The sequence below is a fragment of the Melanerpes formicivorus genome, unplaced genomic scaffold (assembly GCF_026170545.1).
Source record: "Melanerpes formicivorus ecotype bairdi unplaced genomic scaffold, bMelFor1.0.p_v2 SCAF_58, whole genome shotgun sequence".
Classification (NCBI taxonomy): Eukaryota; Metazoa; Chordata; class Aves; order Piciformes; family Picidae; genus Melanerpes; species Melanerpes formicivorus.
Genome location: NW_027142410.1, coordinates 4,714,641 through 4,733,579, shown reverse-complemented (window position 1 = coordinate 4,733,579; position 18,939 = coordinate 4,714,641). Strand labels below are relative to the sequence as shown.

The following is an 18,939-nucleotide window of genomic DNA, read 5'->3' as shown; positions in this document are numbered from 1 at the left end:
TCTTCACTCAGGCTCAGCTAATGGAGATCCTAGCGCTATGGTTGCATGCACTTGGCAATGGTGAAGAGCTAATTAGGTCAGCAGCTCCATCTTCTCAAGGCCGCTGGAGCATCAGTGTTTAGGAAGTGTACTACGTGACACAGCATTTTCTCAAGAGCTCTGAAAGAGAAGTGGGCTGAGAAGGAAAGATGCCACTGTGTGTAGTCCTCACCTAGCACTCAGCTGAATTTAAATCTTATGTAAGCCATATGGTGCAGGTCTGTGAGATCCTGCATTCGGAGATGAGAGCCTCACCAGTCCTACAGTACAGAAGCAATAAAAAATTACTCATCCAAGACTTAAATGCACTTTTCCACTCCTCTAAAATCAAAGCAGACCAAGCAAAACATATTAGGAACCACCAGACAACAGCTTGAGAAACCAGGTCACCTTCTGCGTGCCTGTGCCTACTGTGGTGGGTGCTCTGCTGTCCTTTCTCTCCTGCAGTCCTGTGTAAGGCTGGTGCCCCACCAGGCACTGAGCACCACAGCAGAGCAGCATGCCTGCTAGCACATGAAGCACTTGGTGATCCTTTGGGATGAAAACCACCATGCCTGTGTGAGGTGTTGTCAGTACAATCTTTCCTTCCACTTGCTAAATGCCAGACATTCAGGCAGGAAACTCATCAGCACACAGCAACAAAGAGCTCCACCAGGTCTAAATATTCCTCCTGTCTGTCTGCTCTGCAGAATTAGAGATGAGGGACATATGCAAGCTCAGTGGGACTAGCCCACCCCCTCTTCCAACTGCATCTGCCTCTGTTTATTATTTTTGCTGCCAGCTCTGTTCCCAAGTGATGTCTGCTGATCTAGTTACACAGCAGTGCCCTGATGGAAGTTCCCTTTGCAACTCCTCAGCAATTCCTTCAATAAAGAGGTGAGCAAGAACAACTCAGTTCTGCACAAAACGTGTGAAAGACAAGAAACTGAAAGTCAGAAAGAGGCTGCAACAGACCCTTCTGGGTCCCTGCCCAGTGTTACTCAAACAATGCACCAGGTTGTGAGATGTGTTTAGGAATCTTCCCATTGTGTGAAAAATGTGTGTGGAAACCCACATCTCCCTGAGCCTCTGCAAGCTGCCAGCAGCATTTAATTGTTCTGTAGGTGTATCTGTGTTCCATCTCTTCCTCCTTGCATATGCAGGGCATAGCCGTGGGGAGCCTCTGCCTGTAGCAAACACAAGCATCACTGTCACAGCTGACATGCTGAGTGAATAAAAGGCAGTATGCCTTCATCTCTCTTTTGTCACTTGGGTTTATCAGAGCCAGTGGCCCTGACAGGCTTCAATAATTAAGCATGTCAAGTACTGAGCAGGACAACCAGGGTACGAAGTCCAAACAGGACAATTTATAAACACAGACACACGCTCAGAACTATACAAGAAGGTTGTGGACAGGCTGGGAAGGGTCCAGAGAAGGGCCCAGCCATGATCAAAGGACTGGCAGACCTGTCATATGAAGGAGGGCTGAGAGAACTGGTTTGTTCAGCCCGGAGAAGAGAAGGCTTAGGGAAGACCTCCTAACCATGTACAAATACATAAAGAGCAGCTATCCTGAGGAGGGAGACTCCCTACTTACGAGGAGTCACATGGTGAAGACAAGGAGTAATGGGGACACGTTGCTACTGGAGAGATTCAGACTGGATGCCAGAAAAAAATGCTTTCACCATTCAGAATATTAAACATTGGAATAAACTCCTGAGGGAGGTGGTAGAACCCCCTACATCAGACAGTGTCAAAGCCCAGCTGGACAGGGTGCAGGGCCACCTCATTCCAACTATGTTCTTACCCTGAAAACTTGGACTCGATGATCCTTGTGGTCCCTTCCAACCTGGTGTTCTGTGAATCTATGAAACTCAATTTGAGATTCATTCCCTCAAGGTCTAGAGCCTGATCCTGAGTCAGTGGCAGCACAGGGGAACACATGTTCCTGGCAAGAGCACTGTTGGAAGGAATGGTTAAGCATATGGAATATGCAAACTAAGAACATTTTGCACTTTCTGTGACAGAATGTTCATTCGCCTGCTAGAATGTCATAGATTCATGGATCCATTAATGGTTTGGGTTGGAAGGCACCCTGAAGATCATCTAGTTACAGCTCCCCTGTCCTCCCAGAGGGTGGCAGGGCCACCCTCCACTAGACCAGGTTGCTCAAGGCCTCATCCAACCTGGCCTTGAACATCTCCAGGGAGAGGGCAACCACAAACTCTCTCTGGGCAACCTGTTCCTGTGTCTCAGACTTGGACAGATTTCTTAAAAAAAACCCCAACCAACCAAACCAGTAACTGCTGAAGTCATTACATTACTTCTGAGCTCATTACAAAGCCTGCAATGCTAAAAGAGAACGTAATCACTCAGCTAACAGTGATACATTAAAGGCAGGTTGAATAATTTGATGCCTGTAGGTCAAGTTGTGGTAAAATCTTATAGAGTAGAATAGAATAGAATAGAATAGAATAGAATAGAATAGAATAGAATAGAATAGAATAGAATAGAATGATCAGGTTGGAAAAGACCTTCAAGATCATTCTGTCCAACCTATCACCCAACACCACCTAATCAACTAACCCATGGCACCAAGCACCCAATCCAGTCTCTTCCTAAACACCTCCAGTGATGGTGACTCCACCACCTCCCCAAGCAGCCCATTCCAATGGGCAATCATTCTCTCTATGAAGAACTTCTTCCTAACCTCCAGCCTAAACCTCCCCTGGCACAGCTTGAGACTGTGTCCTCTTGTTCTGGTGCTAGTTGCCTGGGAGAAGAGACCAACCCCCACCTGGCTACAACCTCCCTTCAGGGAGTTGTAGACAGCAAGAAAGTCTCCCCTGAGCCTCCTCTTCTCTAGGCTAAGCAACCCCAGCTCCCTCAGACTCTCCTTATAGGTCTGTGCTCCAAACCCCTCACCAACGTTGTTGCCCTTCTCTGGACACATTCCAGCAAGTCAACATCTTTCCTAAACTGGGGGGCTCAGAACTGGACACAGGACTCAAGGTGTGGCCTTACCAGTGCTGACTACAGGGGCAGAATGACCTCCCTGCTCCTGCTTGCCACACTGGTCTTGATGCAGGCCAGGATGCCATTGACCTTCCTGGCTGACTGGGCACACTGCAGGCTCATGTTCAGCCTACCATCGACCAGTACCCCCAGGTCCCTCTCTGCCTGGCTGCTCTCAGCCACTCTGACCCCAGCCTGTAGCTCTGCATGGGGTTGTTGTGGCCAATGTGCAGAACCTGGCACTTGGATGTGTTCAATCTCCTGCCCTTGGACTCTGCCCATCTGTCCAGCCTGTCGAGGTCCCTCTGCAAATCAACTCCTGCCCCCAGCTTGGTGTCATCCCAAATTTACTGATGATGGACTCAATGCCCTCATCCAGATCATCAATGAAGATATTAAAGAGCATGGGGCCCAGTACTGATCCTTGGGGGACACCACTAGTGACTGGATGACAGTAGTAGTGTTGTGAAAGTCCTGGGTACTGGAGGGTTAAGTGGAACTTACCATCACCTAGTGCTTACTTGAAGCATGCAACCAGGATGACAACCTTAAAGGACAAGCTGCAGGACAGATGAACACTTGCCCAAGATGTTTCCCAAAAGGCTGTATAAAAGTGTCCAGTCCTAGGATGGAGTTAAAGTGATGAGAGGTTTCTGAGCTAGAAGGTGGCAACACCAAAAAGTCTTTTGTGGAAAGAGACTGATGGTAAAGATATCTGTGGGTAATGTTATTGCAGAGAACAGTGAGAAAAATGCTATGCAAAGTGATGTGTCTGTCAGAGTTAGACTTTTCTCATTCCTTTGAAATGTAAACTTGGAAAATCTCAGTGTTACAGCACATCCTCAAATGCAGAAGTTCTCCAATCTCCTGTACAGGTTAGCAAAGGCAAGACAGGAGCCTGGGAAGGACATGACATGACATAACATAGCTATCAAACAAAAGAACAGGTGAAATTCATACTAGGGAAATGCAAACAGGTACTGGGAGCTGTTCACCATGCTCATGGATGAACACTCAGTTAGCAGCAACCTCTTGAGGATCCCTGAGCTAAGTGCAGATGTTCATCCATGGGCAGTGGAACTATCCTCCCACCCCTCAACAACCAGAAGCCCTGGCAAGGGCAGTTCTGTGTATCTGCAGCAGGTCTTACAATAGAACTAGTGGATTTGGTCATCCTTCCTCAGACCAAACTGCAATGGGAGCATGAGGATGCCAGGGCTTGTTTCTGTGAAGAGCCTAAGAGTGGCAAGCAGAGAGAGACTGAATGTGTAATCACAAACACTACAGAGAAGTTCAATTAGGACTCCTGCTGCACTCTTCAGGAACACAAAAATAAGAGCCAGCTCAGATAACTGAAATGCATGCAAAGGCTGTTGGAGAGTAGATCACTGGCCCTTGGAACTGGTTGCTGTGGCTGTACATCTGGCTGAATAGCTGCAGGGAAGTGAAAGAAACACAGGCACAAATATGAACAGCCAACAGGTGATACCTGCCCAGTGCTACAGCTCATGCTGCAGGCCATGGGCAGCCAAGGAAATCAGCCAAACATTTCCCTTTGAAGGAGAGCTCCCTGTTAGTGGGGATATTAGAAGGGTCCCTTATCTTCCCTTGCTCTCCTTTGCACTGAGCTCAGGAGTAACTCAGGGGGTTGGATTCTAACATGAAAGAAGGACCATCAGCAACCCAGGGATGCCTGACATTAACCATACTCCACATTGCTCTTGTAGTAAGTGAAACAGCAACTCACAGTGTGGTGAGATTGTCCAGGCATCACAATCTAGATTCTCACTTGCCTTTGATTATCATTTCAATGTCTTGTTTTAACTTCACACATAATTAATCCCCCTCTCTTACAGAGGCTGAGGGAGGAGGAGATATGGCTTTCACCAGAAACCAGCTGTTTGACAGGGAACTAACCTGCAGGAGCCATAAAATAGCATGCTTAGAATTAGAGAAATAGCTGCTACAGGAGACCCCAGCAGGAGTCATCTCCTCTCTATAATCCTGCATGCCACCTGGTGAAGTCCAATCTTTTCTCCTCAGGAAACCATTCCCCTCATGATTCAGCTTGACAGCTAAGCAGCATTTCCTTTCCAGTCCTCCTCCCTTATTTTTGCTATAATCATCTTTCTATTTGTCAGTGTGGCAGCTGTCTCCTGCTCTGGTAATTCTGTGGGTCACCCTGATTTTCCCTCTTACTCTTCCTCCTCCTCCCACTAACATGTTGTTACATCCTGAGCACAGTAAGCAGATAAACAGGCAGAAAATATCACAGGCTGAGCAGCCTGACAGAAGTTACTTTCCCACCCTTTGAATTTAAACTAAAAACACTCAGTAAATTAGAGAGACTGTGTCTTACTTGCTGGACTGGCTGAAGCACACTGGGCTTAGTGTTTTCTGTGTCGTCCTCTTGGTCCTTTTCTGAGAGTCCTTTCTCAGGTTGCTTGCATTTGCAGAAGCAGGTGAGCCCGCAGAGGGCAAGGATGCTGGTTGCAGTCCCTAAGGTAGCCCCCAGGGCTATCACAGGGGCTGATAAAACCATGGTCCTGTGGTACAAGGGAGCAGAAAGCACGGAAACCCTGGGAATCCTTCTCCTCCCTGGGAGAGCAGCTCTCACACATCCACTCCGATTTCTAGCCTGGCTTCATTCTCCTTGGAAGTCTGAAAACAATTCTCTTGTGCAGCAGAGGGACCAATCTAGAGACAGAGATAAATCATCCCACCTTTGCTAGGCAACAAGGATACCTTCCCACCCTTATGGTGGAGTTTCTGCTCCAGGTCAGGTGGAAGAAACAGTGCCCGTGGCACCTGCAGTCTTCATATGGCTGCAAACAGGCAGTTTTCATTGAAGCCTATTCTCCAGCTCCACTGGGAAAAGTCTGATGTGTGATAGAGAGGAAAGACGTCAGCAGAAGGGGCTGGGCCTTGCTGGCTAACTCACAGAAAAGTGCATCCAAATGTTGGATCAGCTCTAGCAATAGTTCTGAGGGCTAGCTGGCTGATTTGCTCAAGAAGTTGAATTTTTCTGTCTTAAGGCAAAGACAGTGCTGGCCAAAAGGTGCTGGCCTGAGCAGCCCTGTTAAGGTAGCGCTGCATAACAGCACTGCAGTCAGAATAAAGCCTGTGTGTAAGCCAGGCAAAAATTCCTCGTGCTCCAGAGGCTGGGAAACAAAACACAGACCAGAACTGAGCACCTCACCGGCTGGCCCTCAAAAGCATAGGGTCTGAACCTTCTGGGGCTGCTTTCTGTGCTGCAGAGCAGCACTTGTCTTTCCAAAGGCAGCAGGAAGTCCTACCAAACAGGAGGCAGTGGCATATATCCTCAGGAGAGGATGAGAGAGCAAACCATGTATGCTGGGGATTAGTCACACTGCTCACCACCCTGGCGTCAGGTGGTGGGCTGTGCAAGAACCTGCATGAACGGACCTGGAGGGCTACACCTCCCTCTCAGCTTCCTCTTGAGCTGAGGGAGTGATTAACTTTCTCTGACTCATTTATTTTTGCCTAATGTCTCAGGCTGTCCAGCTTGGGGAAGAGGGGATTAAATGACACCTCTTGTGACCATGCAACTGTGTTCCAGGTCAGTTTCCAAGGAGGACCACATGGCCAGCAAATGATTACAAGTTTGGGTCACTATATATGTGGGCCAGAGTGGAACTAGTGAGCAAGAAGCAAAATATTCCTTATAAGGGTCTGGAAAAAAATGCAATTTTACTGGGAGAGCCATTGTCTTTCTGTTTGGGAATAGAGATTATGTCTGTGGATCAGGAACAAAATGAGCTCTGGGCAGGGAAGTATGTAGAAATTCAGGGGGGGTTTAGTTTCTGCAGCTCAAGTTTTGCCATGGAATTTTTCCTGACTTTTACTTTTTGGTACATTTCCCATCTTACTCATGAGGACTCACTCAGCTTTGTACCAATACAGATGACATATTCACCTCCCTCATGTATCCAGCTCCTGCTTTAATTGTTGCAGATTCCTCTTTAGCACAGCAGCATCCTTAGGGATACAGTGCACGTTCCATCATCTTGCCTTCTCTTCACCCTACCAGACTTGTCAGACATATGCCTTCCCCATACTTACAACCTTCTTGACCTTACCTATCAAGAAGAGAATCACAACAGACTACTTAAGCAGAAGCAATCCCCCAGTACACTGCTGAGCCTTTGGAAATTGGCCTTTGCAGCTCAGCCCACAGAAGGAAAACCTTTAGCTTTGTCTTCTGTCTATTTGAGAACAGCCACACCAGGCTGAAACACTGGCACATAGTTTCATAGTTTCATAGTTTCATTCAGGGTTGAAAGGGACCACAATGATCATCTAGTTCCAACCCTCCTGCCATGGGCAGGGACACCCTACACTAGATCAGCCTGGCCAGAGCCTCATCCAGCCTGGCCTTAAACACCTCCAGGGATGGGGCCTCGACCACCTCCCTGGACAACCCACTCCAGGGTTTCACCACTCTCATGGGGAAGAACTTCCTCCTCACATCCAGCCTCAATCTCCCCACCTCCAGCTTCATTCCATTCCCCCTAGTCCTGTCACTACCTGAGATCCTGAGAAGTCCTTCCCCAGCCTTCCTGTAGCCCCCCTTTAGATACTGGAAGGCCACAATGAGGTCACCTCGGAGCCTTCTCTTCTGCAGACTGAACAGCCCCAACTCCTTCAGTCTGTCCTCACAGGAGAGGTGCTCCAGCCCTCTGATCATCCTTGTGGCCCTTCTCTGGACACCTTCCAGCACCTCCAGATCCCTCTTGTAATAGGGGCTCCAGAACTGGACACAGTACTCCAGGTGGGGTCTCACCAGGGCTGAGTAGAGGGGGAGGATCACCTCCCTCGACCTGCTAGCCACACTTGTCCTGATGCAGCCCAGGATCTGCTTGGCTTTGCGGGCTGCAAGTGCACATTGAGAGCTCATGTTGAGCTTTTTGTCCCCCAGCACCCCCAAGTCTCTCTCCTCAGGGCTACTTTCCAGCCAGTCCCTGCCCAGCCTGGATTTGTGCCTGGGATTGCCTCGACCCAGCTGCAGGACCCTGCACTTGCTTTTATTGAACTTCATGAGGTTGGCTTGTGCCCACCTCTCCAGCCTGTCAAGGTCCCTCTGGATGGCCTCCCTTCCCTCCGGTGTGTCTGCTACATCTCTCACTATGGTCAGTAGAAAGAAGAGCATCCCACAGAAGGGATTGAGAACTCTGGCTAAATGCTCCATTTGCTTCCTGCTCTTCATGTCTCAGGAGCTTCTGAAACCTTGAGTAACATCCTCGCACCTACAGCTCCTGATCTGAACTTTCTCTGCTATGTGGGCCATGGCAACCATTTGCTGATTTACCCAACAAATACTTTATCCAGCCCCTAGTTCAACAAGTAGCATCATCATCACAGGGCCATCAAATCTTATCTTGAATTTCAAGACTGTACTGTATCATTATGGACTTCCATCAGCACTCAAGACAAGGAGGAGAGAGTCTGGAAGAGGACTAAAAGGATGGACACACTGTTCAGATGCTTTCAGTTTCCTCCACAGGATGAACTCTTCCTCAAGGTGCTAATGAAATCTACTAGCTAGATCAGAGGCCCCTGGGATTTGGGAAATAGATGAAGAGGAAGAAGGAGGGATTTGACAAGGGACTTGGCAAGGTCACATTGAAATCTCTCTGCAAGACACTAATTTAATATTATACCTCTTCAAGTTGTTTCCTAGCTGCTTGCCAGAAAGTGAAAGGTAAGATGTTTGGAATCACCATCAGATACCATGTTTTAATAAGACTAGCCACAGAGCAGCCTTGTGCTGCTCTTGCTAGGAAGCACACCAGCCCTTGCTAATCACTGAACACTGGCAGGATGTGAGCTTCTACCAGTGACAGGCCACAGACTGGAAATGTCTGGGAGCACCAATGCCTGTAACTGGTACACATACAGTGTATTAGAAGGGATGTGGATATTAGGTCAAGAGAGGTTCTCCTCCTTCTCTCCTCTATGCTGGTGAGGCCACATCTGAAATACTGTGTCCAGTCCTGGGCCCTTCAGTTCAAGAAGGACCTCGGGGAACTGCTTGAAAGAGTCCAGTGCAGAGCCACAAAGATGCTGAAGGGAGTGGAACATCTCCCTGCTGAGGAAAGGCTGGGGCTCTTTAGCTTGGAGGGGTGTCCTCATTGCTGTTGATAAAGATGTGCAGGACAGAGCCAGGCTCTGCTCAGTGATGTCAAATCATAGGACAATGGGTGCAAGCTGGAGCAGAGGAGGTGCCACAGCAACAGAAGGGAAAACTTTCTCACTGCATGGGTGACAGATCCCTGGAGCAGGCTGCCCAGAGAGTATGTGGAGTCTCCTTCTCCAGTGACTTTCAAGACCTATCTGGATGCATTCCTGTGTGACCTGTAGGTGATCCTGCCCTGGCAGGGGGGTTGGACTGCTTGATCTTTTTGATCAGCCCCTATCATTCTGTGAGTCTATGATTTAACTGCAGCTTTGGGCTTTGGTGCACACAGTCACTGAGCCTATCTATTGCGGTCCCTTATTTTTAACCACCCTGGTCTAAGAAACTTGGACCATGAATGTATTTCAAAACCAGCTTTATCCTTGCTTGCATTAATACCCAGTAATAAAATAGTTTCCCTTTTCTCCAAAGCAGCAGCAAGCTCAAATGGGGCCAGGTTAGTGACCTTTCCCAGTGGTCAGTCACACTGATTGCATCCAGAACCACACAGCTTTTGTATCTGCCACCTCTGCCACTGCAAAGAGACTTGCCAAGGCAGACAGATGAAAGCCTGGTTCTGCAAGCTAAACTCTATGGGCAGGTTCAGGCCTGACAACATATTTTACAGTCACTCCATGGATTTTCTCCAGGTTCTGATACAAGGTACACATATATATGGCAAAAGCCTTTACATGGTTTTCAAGTCCTGGTACTTCAGATGTCAATATTCTGACAAAATATAAGGCACTGGACAATCTTTGGTGCTTATGGATTCTTTGTTCCTGATTTGAGCTTTGCCACTGCTATTCTGGGCCTTTCTGTCTGTTGGCTATATGAAAGAGGCTTTATGTGAATGAAGAATTGTTAGTAGAGATCAGATGGAGAATTACAAGGGCTTTTGTATTGCCTGGCTGGAGCTGATGCCTTACCAGAAAAATGAAGCCTTTTAATGCAATTGCCAACCGTTTGAAGAAGCAGGACAGGGATTTGCCACTTTTATTCCAGCATTAGACAACAGGAATTAAAGCTCTGGAATCCCTCACTAGCACAAGGAAAAGCCAACAAATGTCTGAATGAAAGATGGTAGCAGACTACACTCTCTGACTCAGCCCACTCTGTCAGGGGCTGGTGTTTGTCAGAGATACTCTGATTCTCACCGAGGCATTTCACCAGGCGTGAGCCAACAGACAAGAACGGCAGAAGAGGTGTTTTTTTTCTGCAGGGAAATCCTTGTGCCAGCCAGGTTTAGCCGGAAGCTGTAGGCTGCTATTTTCACTTGTATAGACTTGTGATGAGATTCTGAGATGGTCTGCTACAGAACTGGGACAGGATTTGAACAGGATGATAGTTTAAAATAGCTTGCTGCATCACACAGCAAGGTGTTTACACCGCCCAGCTTCGGGCAACGCAATAGCAAGCTAATGACAGAAGAGCACACACGGCTCTTCACATCATGCACTGCTTTTCAAGCAGAAAATGAAGCATGGTGAAAACAAAAGTGAAGGTGAAAGTGCTTGTGCTTACAATGCCTACCTCCACCCCCTTATGCTTTTGTATGCTGTTGCCTCAGGTTGTATATGCTTTAAGAAAGGGATTTTTGCCTCCCTTCAAGGGGTGAAGTATTCCAGATGGTGAAGTATTACAGTTGCCCCCAGATATTTATATGCCAAAAAAAAGAGGAAGATTTGTGAGAGGAATGTGGGCTTGGCCTCTCCATCACTGTCACTGAAACTGATATAAATCAAATACATGAAGTAATTAAGAAAAGAACAAAGAATCATTTTCTGAAAGGGAGATATATGATGATATACCTCATGAAAATGAGCTTCAAGCTGTGGTGTTTCAGCTGGTGTTACTGGATATAGAGCTCCTGAAAGCTCCAGACTGGCAGAAAGTACCTGCCAGCTGCCTCTGCAGCCTTTTGCCGCTCTGCTGCCTGCAGGAGGAGGATTTAGCACACATGCAAGAGGGTACAGCTATTTGCTTGTGCGCAGGGCTCCTGGTAGGTGGTTCTGGACTAGGGCACTACACGTGCTGGGACCGAGATCTGTGGGATCCAGGAGATCTGGCTGTGTACCTGTTTCAGGGAGCTGCCATGTACCCTCTGTGGCCAGCAACCACTGTAAACCTGGCTGTGGCATGGTTCTTGCATCCCTTGTGGCAACACAGGAGATAATGGCCAGAGCTGATGCCAGAGAACCTCAGAACAGCAACATGTTGCAGATTTCCAACACCAGGCATAATTCTGGTGGGACCATTTTCCAAGGGATTGTGTAGAGTTCATCATCATGGGGAGCCTTGAAATCATAGAATCACATAGATTGGAAGAGACCTCTAAAGGTGATCTACTAGTCCAACTCCCCTGTAGTGAGCAGGGCCCTCCTCCACTAAATCAGGTTGTCCAGAACTCTGTTGAGCCCCACCTTGAATATCTCCAGGGATGGGCCCTTAACCACCTCTCTGGGCAACCTGGTCCAGCACCCAGCCACCCTTATGGTAAAGCACTTGTCACTGCAGGTCTTTGTAAACAAGTCACTCTCCAGACTAATCAAGGCTTGTGTTGTGCAGCTTATTTTGATGGGATCTATTCTCATTCAGTCACACGTTAAACTGGGGTTTAATCCCCATTGCACCACCAGTGTGGTACCCTCTGTTGTTTCATGTTTACACAGGGCCCGATCGGGATGTTCTTTCTAAGAGTGTATTTCAAAATTCACAACTCCCCTGAGAGCACCGAAGGGCCACCTGCCAAGGGAAGGGCAGCTGTGTTCAGGAGTTAGCGGGTCACACCACAAAGCCCAGAAGAAAAACAATGGCTATGCTTTAGTGTGAGGTCTAAGCACCTCGGTGATGGACATTCAGGAAGTAAAATGCCGGTTCCAGCTCAGGACAGAGCTGGGTGCAAGAAAGAAAAACAAATCACTGCATATGCAACTGAAAGGCAAGTGATAGGCAGTAAAGTGGCAAGCACAAGGTGAAGCACGCTCCCAATTAGCAAGTGAAGCTAAGCAAATGTGCGAGTCTTTTCCTAATTGGAGAGGAGTGTTTTGCTGAGAGCAGATGAACAGCTCAGATATTCTGCTTTTCTATCAAACTCTGCTACCTCATTATAGCAAACACCGGAAAAGAGGGTGGATTTTGCACCTACCTCCATTCCACCTGAGAACTGGTTCTTGCTGAGCAAGCAAGCAGATCTTGTTTTTGCACGGGCAAGTGTACATTCATCTCTTTTCTGCTAGACTCTTCATATAATCACTGCTGATTCGAGAAGCCTCAAACACCAAATCATACACTGTGTATTTGCAATAAAATGCTGCCTCCCAGAGGTGACCATGTCCTTCCCAAAGAGCAGCCAGAGTTGCTGGTTTCTATTTTTTTTGCAAAGAGAAGCTTGGAGATCAGATATTTGCAGCAAAATTCTCACTCTGGCTGCGTTAAGGCTGCAAAGCCAGGAAATTCAAGAACTATGGTTCTATGGCTCCAGCTTTAGTTCTACCCACTTCCATGTCAGCCTTATCTTTATAGCTCCAAGTCCAGGATGACACACTGTTTTGTTTCCAAATGAACTCTGAATAGTTTGCTGATAAAATGGACTCTTTTGAGGAATGAATCAGGATTATATACTGAAACCAGCTGGCTTTTATGTGTATCCCCCTCCAACGAAGGAGTAGATAAAGAAAAATAAGAGTACAGGTTGCTGGCTGAACTTATGTTTAAGGAGCTGAGAGGATACACAATAATTACACGTTTCTTTCTCATTTTCTCTACACTCAGCCTGGTACCTTGTGGTCTGATTTGTACAGGAGCTGAGTGCCTGCACTCTGTGATGTAAGCATTCTGAAAAAATAAGCTACATCAGGTCTGTGGGAGGTAGCACTATGGCAGAAAGCCCAAGGAGGCAAGCAGGAATTTGCAGCAGGACTTGGAAGCTGTGTCTTCTACCCTGCTGCATCACTCATCCCACTGCCTCTCAGACTGCAGGTACCACTCTCACTGCAGGAGAAACTTTCAGAGAAAGGAAGGGAAGACACATAAACCACGCTGTTGTGGTTTTAACTGAAATGCAAGCAGCAAACTAGCAGCAGAACGGCCAAAGCAGCATCTGCTTTTGCATGAGCTGATTCTGGGAGCAGACTGCCTTTCCCTCAAGCGTTTTGTGCAGTTCTTGTCTCTCCAGTGTAAAAAAGGATGTCACTAAATTGGGAAAAAGTTCATAGATGGATTAGAAAGGGTGACTGAAGGAGTGGAACAGCTTCTGCATAAGGAACATACAAGCAAGTGACAATTCCTGTCTGCAAAAGAGAGACTGCGAGGGAAGGACTCTGAAATCCTGAGCGTGCTGGGGAAACTGACTAGGGATCAATTCCCCAGTTCCAGCCTAAGAACTGCAAGGAAGGTTCAAGGTGCAAATTAAGGGGCAGGCTAGCATGACCTATAGAGCTGTGGGTGTTTATTACAGACTACCTGATCTGATCAGGACAAGGAAGTTGATGAGGCCTTCTACAGGCAGCTGGCAGCAGCCTCGCAACCACTAGGCGGCTTCAAGCAATTGCTAGGGGAAATCTCATGGGACAGGGTGCTAGAAGGCAAAGCGGCCCATGACAGTTGGCTAATATTCAAGGACTGCTTCTTCCAAGCTCAAGATCAGAGCATCCCAACAAGCAGAAAATTGAGAAAGGGAACCAGGAGACCTGCATGGTTAAGTAGGAAATTGATGAGCAAACTCAAGTGGAAGAAGAGAATTTACAGATCGTGGAAGGAAGGGTTGGCCACTTGGCCAACAGTATAAGACTGTTGTCAGAGGATGTAGGGAGGCAACTGGGAAAGCTAAGGCCTTATTGGAACTCAACCTTGCAAGGGAGGTCAGAAAGGGCTTCTTCAAATACATTGCAGGAAAAGCTAACACCAGAAGCAATGTAGGGCCCACTGCTGAATGAAGTGGGTGCCTTGGTGACAAAGGACTCAAGGCAGAGTTACTAAACAATCTTCATCTCCATCTGTACTGCTGCAGACTGTCCTCAGGAGCCCCAGACCCTGAGGCATTAGAGGAAGGCGTGACAAAGGAGGAGTTTTCCTTGGTTGATGAGGACAGGGTTAAGGAACAGTTAAGCAACCTGAACATCCATAAGCCCATGGGTCCTGATGGCTTGAACCCATGGGTGCTGAGGGAGCTGGCAGAGGTCTTTGCCAGACCACTCTCCACTATCTTTGGTAAGTTGTGGGGAGCAGGATAGGTCCCTGAGGACTGGAGGAAGGCAAATGTCACTGCAATCTTCAAAAAGGGTAAGAAGGAGCACCCAGGTAACCACAGACCAGGCAGCCTCACTTCCATCCCTGGAAAGGTAATAGAGCAACTGACCTTTGGCACTATCCTTAAGCACATCAAGGACAAGAGGGTCATTAGGAGCAGTCAACATGGCTTTACCAAGGGGGTATCATGTCTGACCAACATGATAGCCTTTTATGAGGATATAACCAGGTGGATAGATGATGGTAGAGCAAGGGATGTGGTTTATCTTGATTTCAGTAAAGCATTTGACACCATCTCCCACAGCATCCTTGCAGCTTAAACTGAGGCAGCGTGGTCTGGATGATCAGGGAGTGAGGTGGATGGGAACTGGTTGTTGGAAAGAAGTCAGAGAGTTGTGGTCAATGGGATGGAGTCTAGTTGGAGACCTGTATCTATTGGAGTCCCTTAGGGGTCAGTACTGGGACCAGTGCTATTCAGTATACTCATCAATGACCTGAGTGAGGGCACACAGTGCACTGTCAGCAAGTTTGCAATGACACCAAACTGGGTGGAGTGGCTGACACAGTGGAAGGTTGTGCTGTCATTCAGCCAGACTTAGACAGGCTGGAGAGCTGGGCAGGGAGAAACTGAATGAAATTCAACAAGGGCAAGGACAGAGTCTTTCACCTGGGAAAGAACAACCCCATAGAGCAGGACAAGTTGGGGACTGACCTGCTGGAGAGCACCCCCCTCTACTCTGCCCTGGTGAGGCTGCATCTGGAGAATTGTGTCCAGTTCTGGGACCCTCAGTTCAGGAAAGACCTTGGGGAACTGCTTGAAAGACTCCAGAACAGAGCCACAAAAATGATTAAGGAAGTGGAACGTCTTCCTTGCAAGGAGAGACTGAGGGAGCTGGCGCTCTTTAGCTTGGAGAGGAGGAGACTAAGGGCAGACGCCATTCACATTGATAAAGATGTAAAGAGTGAGTGCCAAGAGGATGGAGCCAGGCTCTGCTCAGTGATGCCCAATGCCAGCACAAGGGGCACTGGGAGGAAGTTGAGACATAGGAAATTCCATGGAAACAGGAGGAAGAATGATTTCCCTGTGAGGGTGACAGAACACTGAAACAGGCTGCCCAGGGAGGTTGAGGAGTCTCCCTCTCTGGAGATATTCAAGACCTGCCTGGGTGCATTCCTGTGTGCTATGGTATAGGTGATCCTGCTCTGGCGGGGGGATTGGACTGGATGATCTTTTGAGGTCCCTTACATCCTGTGATTCTGTGAAGTTCAAAACAAACAAAGGGGAAGTATCATATACATCCTGTTCTAGTGTGCTTTTCTAGGAAGGCACAGTTGGCCCCTGTCAGAGCGAGGACTCAGTCTGAGGGGGCTGTGGTCTAATCCTGGATGGCTCTTGCAGTAGACATCACATCCTGTATGAATTTTGTTTCCCACAGCTTTTAGGTAAAAGCCTAAAAGCAGCAGCTTTTGTCAAAGGGGCACAAGCAGGAAATCATAGCAAAAAAAGTCTGAGAGCTGATCTGCTCTGCCTAGACCCTCACTGTGTTTACTGGGGTCTTTTGCCAGGTGTCACACTCCAGCCACCCAGGGCAATGCTTCTGTTGGTGTTCTCAGGAACAGAATTAAGACTCAAAACAGAGTCAAGCACTGAAGAACTCTATTTTCCTGCCAACAAATACACAAACATGAAGGAGAGGGAGAAAGAGGGGCTGAAAAAAAAAAGGAAGAAAAAAAAAGTTCAGGTGCAATAGCTACCACCACTACAGACCTTCAGCATTCCAAAGGCCAATTCCTCTTCCAGCACAGCAGGGGAATGTTCCCTCCAAAGCTGACAGTCTCTCTCCTTTTATCAGGCTGCCTTGTTGTATACTCATGTCACCACTTAGCATACTACGGGAACAGTTTTGCTTAGCCACACCTACCATCCAGTGGTGATGTGCATGATCAGTACCATCACTGGGGGTCTTCAAGGGTCTTTGAGCCCCTCTGTCTCCCAGGGGCTAGATCTGGTTTCTCATAATTGGCTCCATGTTCAGGAAACAGGAAGCGCCCAGTCCTGTGGTTGGAGAACAGGAAACTTCCCACCTCACTGCCTAGTTGAAATGAGTTCTGTGGTCATGGTGATGGTATCAGTCACTGGTCTGTGCATCAACTCGAGACAAAAATCAGGAACCAGTCCAGTCTCTTACATGCACCCTGTGGACTGATATTGCTGCCTTGTAGGAGGCTGCCTGTAGTGGCAGAGTAATGAGACAGATAAGAGGAAGAGAGAAACAAGAAAGATCACACATCCTTAGCTGCATGGATCCCCACAAGTCCATGGGACCAGATGGGATCCATCCTAGGGTGCTGAGAGAGCTGGTAGATGAGCTGGCCAAGCCCCTCTCCATCATTTTCCTCCAGTCCTGGCTCACTGGTGAGGTCCCAGGTGACTGGAAACTGGCCAGTGAGGTTCCCATCCACAAGAAGGGTCGGATGGAGGAACCTGGAAACTCCAGGCCAGTCAGCCTGACCTCAGTGCCAGGGAAAGTGATGGAGCAGATCATCTTGGTGGCAATAACTGCGCACCTGAAGGATGGCCAAGGGCTCAGGTCCAGCCAACATGGATTTAGGAAGGGCAGGTCCTGCCTCTCCAACCTGATCTCCTTCTAAGATCAGGTGACCCATCTGGTGGACGTGGGGAGGCCTGTGGATGTGGTCTACCTGGACTTCAGCAAGGCCTTTGACACCGTCCCCCACAGCAAACTGCTGCCTAAGCTGTCAGCTCGTGGCTTGGACCACTACACTCTGTGCTGGGTTAGGAACTGGCTGGAGGGCCGAGCCCAGAGAGTGGTGGTGAATGGTGCCACATCCAGCTGGCAGCCAGTCACCAGTGGCGTCCCCCAGGGATCAGTGCTGGGCCCCGTCCCCTTCAACATATTCATCGATGATCTGGATGAGGGGATTGAGTCAGTCATCAGCAAGTTTGCAGATGACACCAAGTTAGGGGCAGATGTTAGTCAGTTAGAGGGTGGAAAGGCTCTGCAAAGGGACCTCGACTGACTGGACAGATGGGCAGAGTCCAACAGGATGGCATTCAACAAGTCCAAGTGCCAGGGGCTGCACTTTGGCTACAGCAATCCCATGCAGAGCTACAGGCTGGGGTCAGAGTGGCTGAGAGCAGCCAGGCAGAGAGGGACCTGGGGGTGCTGATCGACAGCCACCTGAATATGAGCCAGCAGTGTGCCCAGGTGGCCAGGAGGGCCAATGGCATCCTGGCCTGCATTAGGAATAGTGTGGCCAGCAGGAGCAGGGAGGTCATAGTGCCCCTGTACTCTGCATTGGTTAGGCTGCACCTTGAGTCCTGTGTCCAGTTCTGGGCCCCTCAGTTTAAGAAGGACATCGAAATACTTTAACGTGTCCAGAGAAGGGCAACAAGGCTGGGGAGAGGCCTTGAACACAAGCCCTGTGAGGAGAGACTGAGGGAGCTGGGATTGTTTAGCCTGGAGAAGAGGAGGCTCAGGGGTGACCTCATTGCCCTCTACAACTACCTGAAAGGTGGTTGTAGCCAGGAAGGGGTTGGCCTCTTCTCCCAGGCAACCAGCACCAGAACAAGGGGAGACAGTCTCAAGCTGTGCCAGGGGAGGTTTAGACTCGAGGTGAGAAGGATATTCTTCACTGAGCGAGTCGTTTGTCATTGGAACGGGTTGCCCAGCGAGGTGGTTGAGTCATCGTCCCTGGAGGCATTCAAGAGGGGATTGGACATGGCACTTGGTGCCATGGTCTAGTCATGGGGTCTGTGTTGATAGGTTGGACTCGATGATCTTTGAGGTCCTTTCCAACCTAAGTGATACTGTGATACTCTGATACTCTGTGCTGGGTTAAGAACTGGCTGGAGGGCTGAACCCAGAGAGTGGTGGTGAATGGTGCCACATCCAGCTGGCAGCCAGGCACCAGTGGTGTCCCCCAGGGATCAGTGGTGGCACCCATCCTGTTCAACATCTTTACTGATGATCTGGAGGAAGGGATTGAGTCAGTCATAAGTAAATTTGCAGATGACACCAAGTTGGGAGAAGGTGTTGATCTGTTTTAGAGGACAGAAGGGCTCTGCAGAGGGACCTTGCCAGACTGGACAGATGGGCAGAGTCCAACAGGATGGCATTCAACAAGTCCAAGTGCCAGGTGCTGCACTTTGGCCACAACAACCCCATGCAGTGATACAGGCAGGAGTCAGAGTGGCTGGAGAGCAGCCAGGCAGAGAGGGACCTAAGGGTACTGGATGATAGTAGGCTGAATATGAGCCATCAGTGTGCCCAGGTGGCCAAGAAGGACAATGGCATCCTGGCCTGCATCAAGAATAGTGTGGCCAGCAGGAGAGGAAAGTCATTCTGCCCTGTGCTCAGCACTGGTTAGGCCACACCTTGAGTCCTGTGTCCAGTTCTGGGCCCCTCAATTTCAGAAGGACATTAAGACTCTTGAAC

At 48.6% G+C, this 18,939-nt stretch overlaps 1 protein-coding gene across 3 annotated transcripts in view; it reads right to left on the bottom strand.

The window, feature by feature from the left end:
* The window catches only part of SYT13 (synaptotagmin 13), a 32,391-nt gene extending 19,942 nt beyond the window's left edge, over window positions 1-12,449 (bottom strand). For 2 of the 3 annotated variants that reach the window (XM_068161592.1, XM_068161593.1), the window contains exon 1: window positions 5,393-5,867. In XM_068161592.1, the coding sequence (XP_068017693.1) occupies window positions 5,393-5,575 (183 nt within the window). In that variant the 5' untranslated portion in view covers window positions 5,576-5,867. Of the gene's footprint in view, window positions 1-5,392; window positions 5,868-12,377 lie in introns of those variants that run through there. The other variant, XM_068161594.1, reaches the window with a different exon arrangement.
* Between the last annotated feature and the right edge of the window lie 6,490 nt (window positions 12,450-18,939).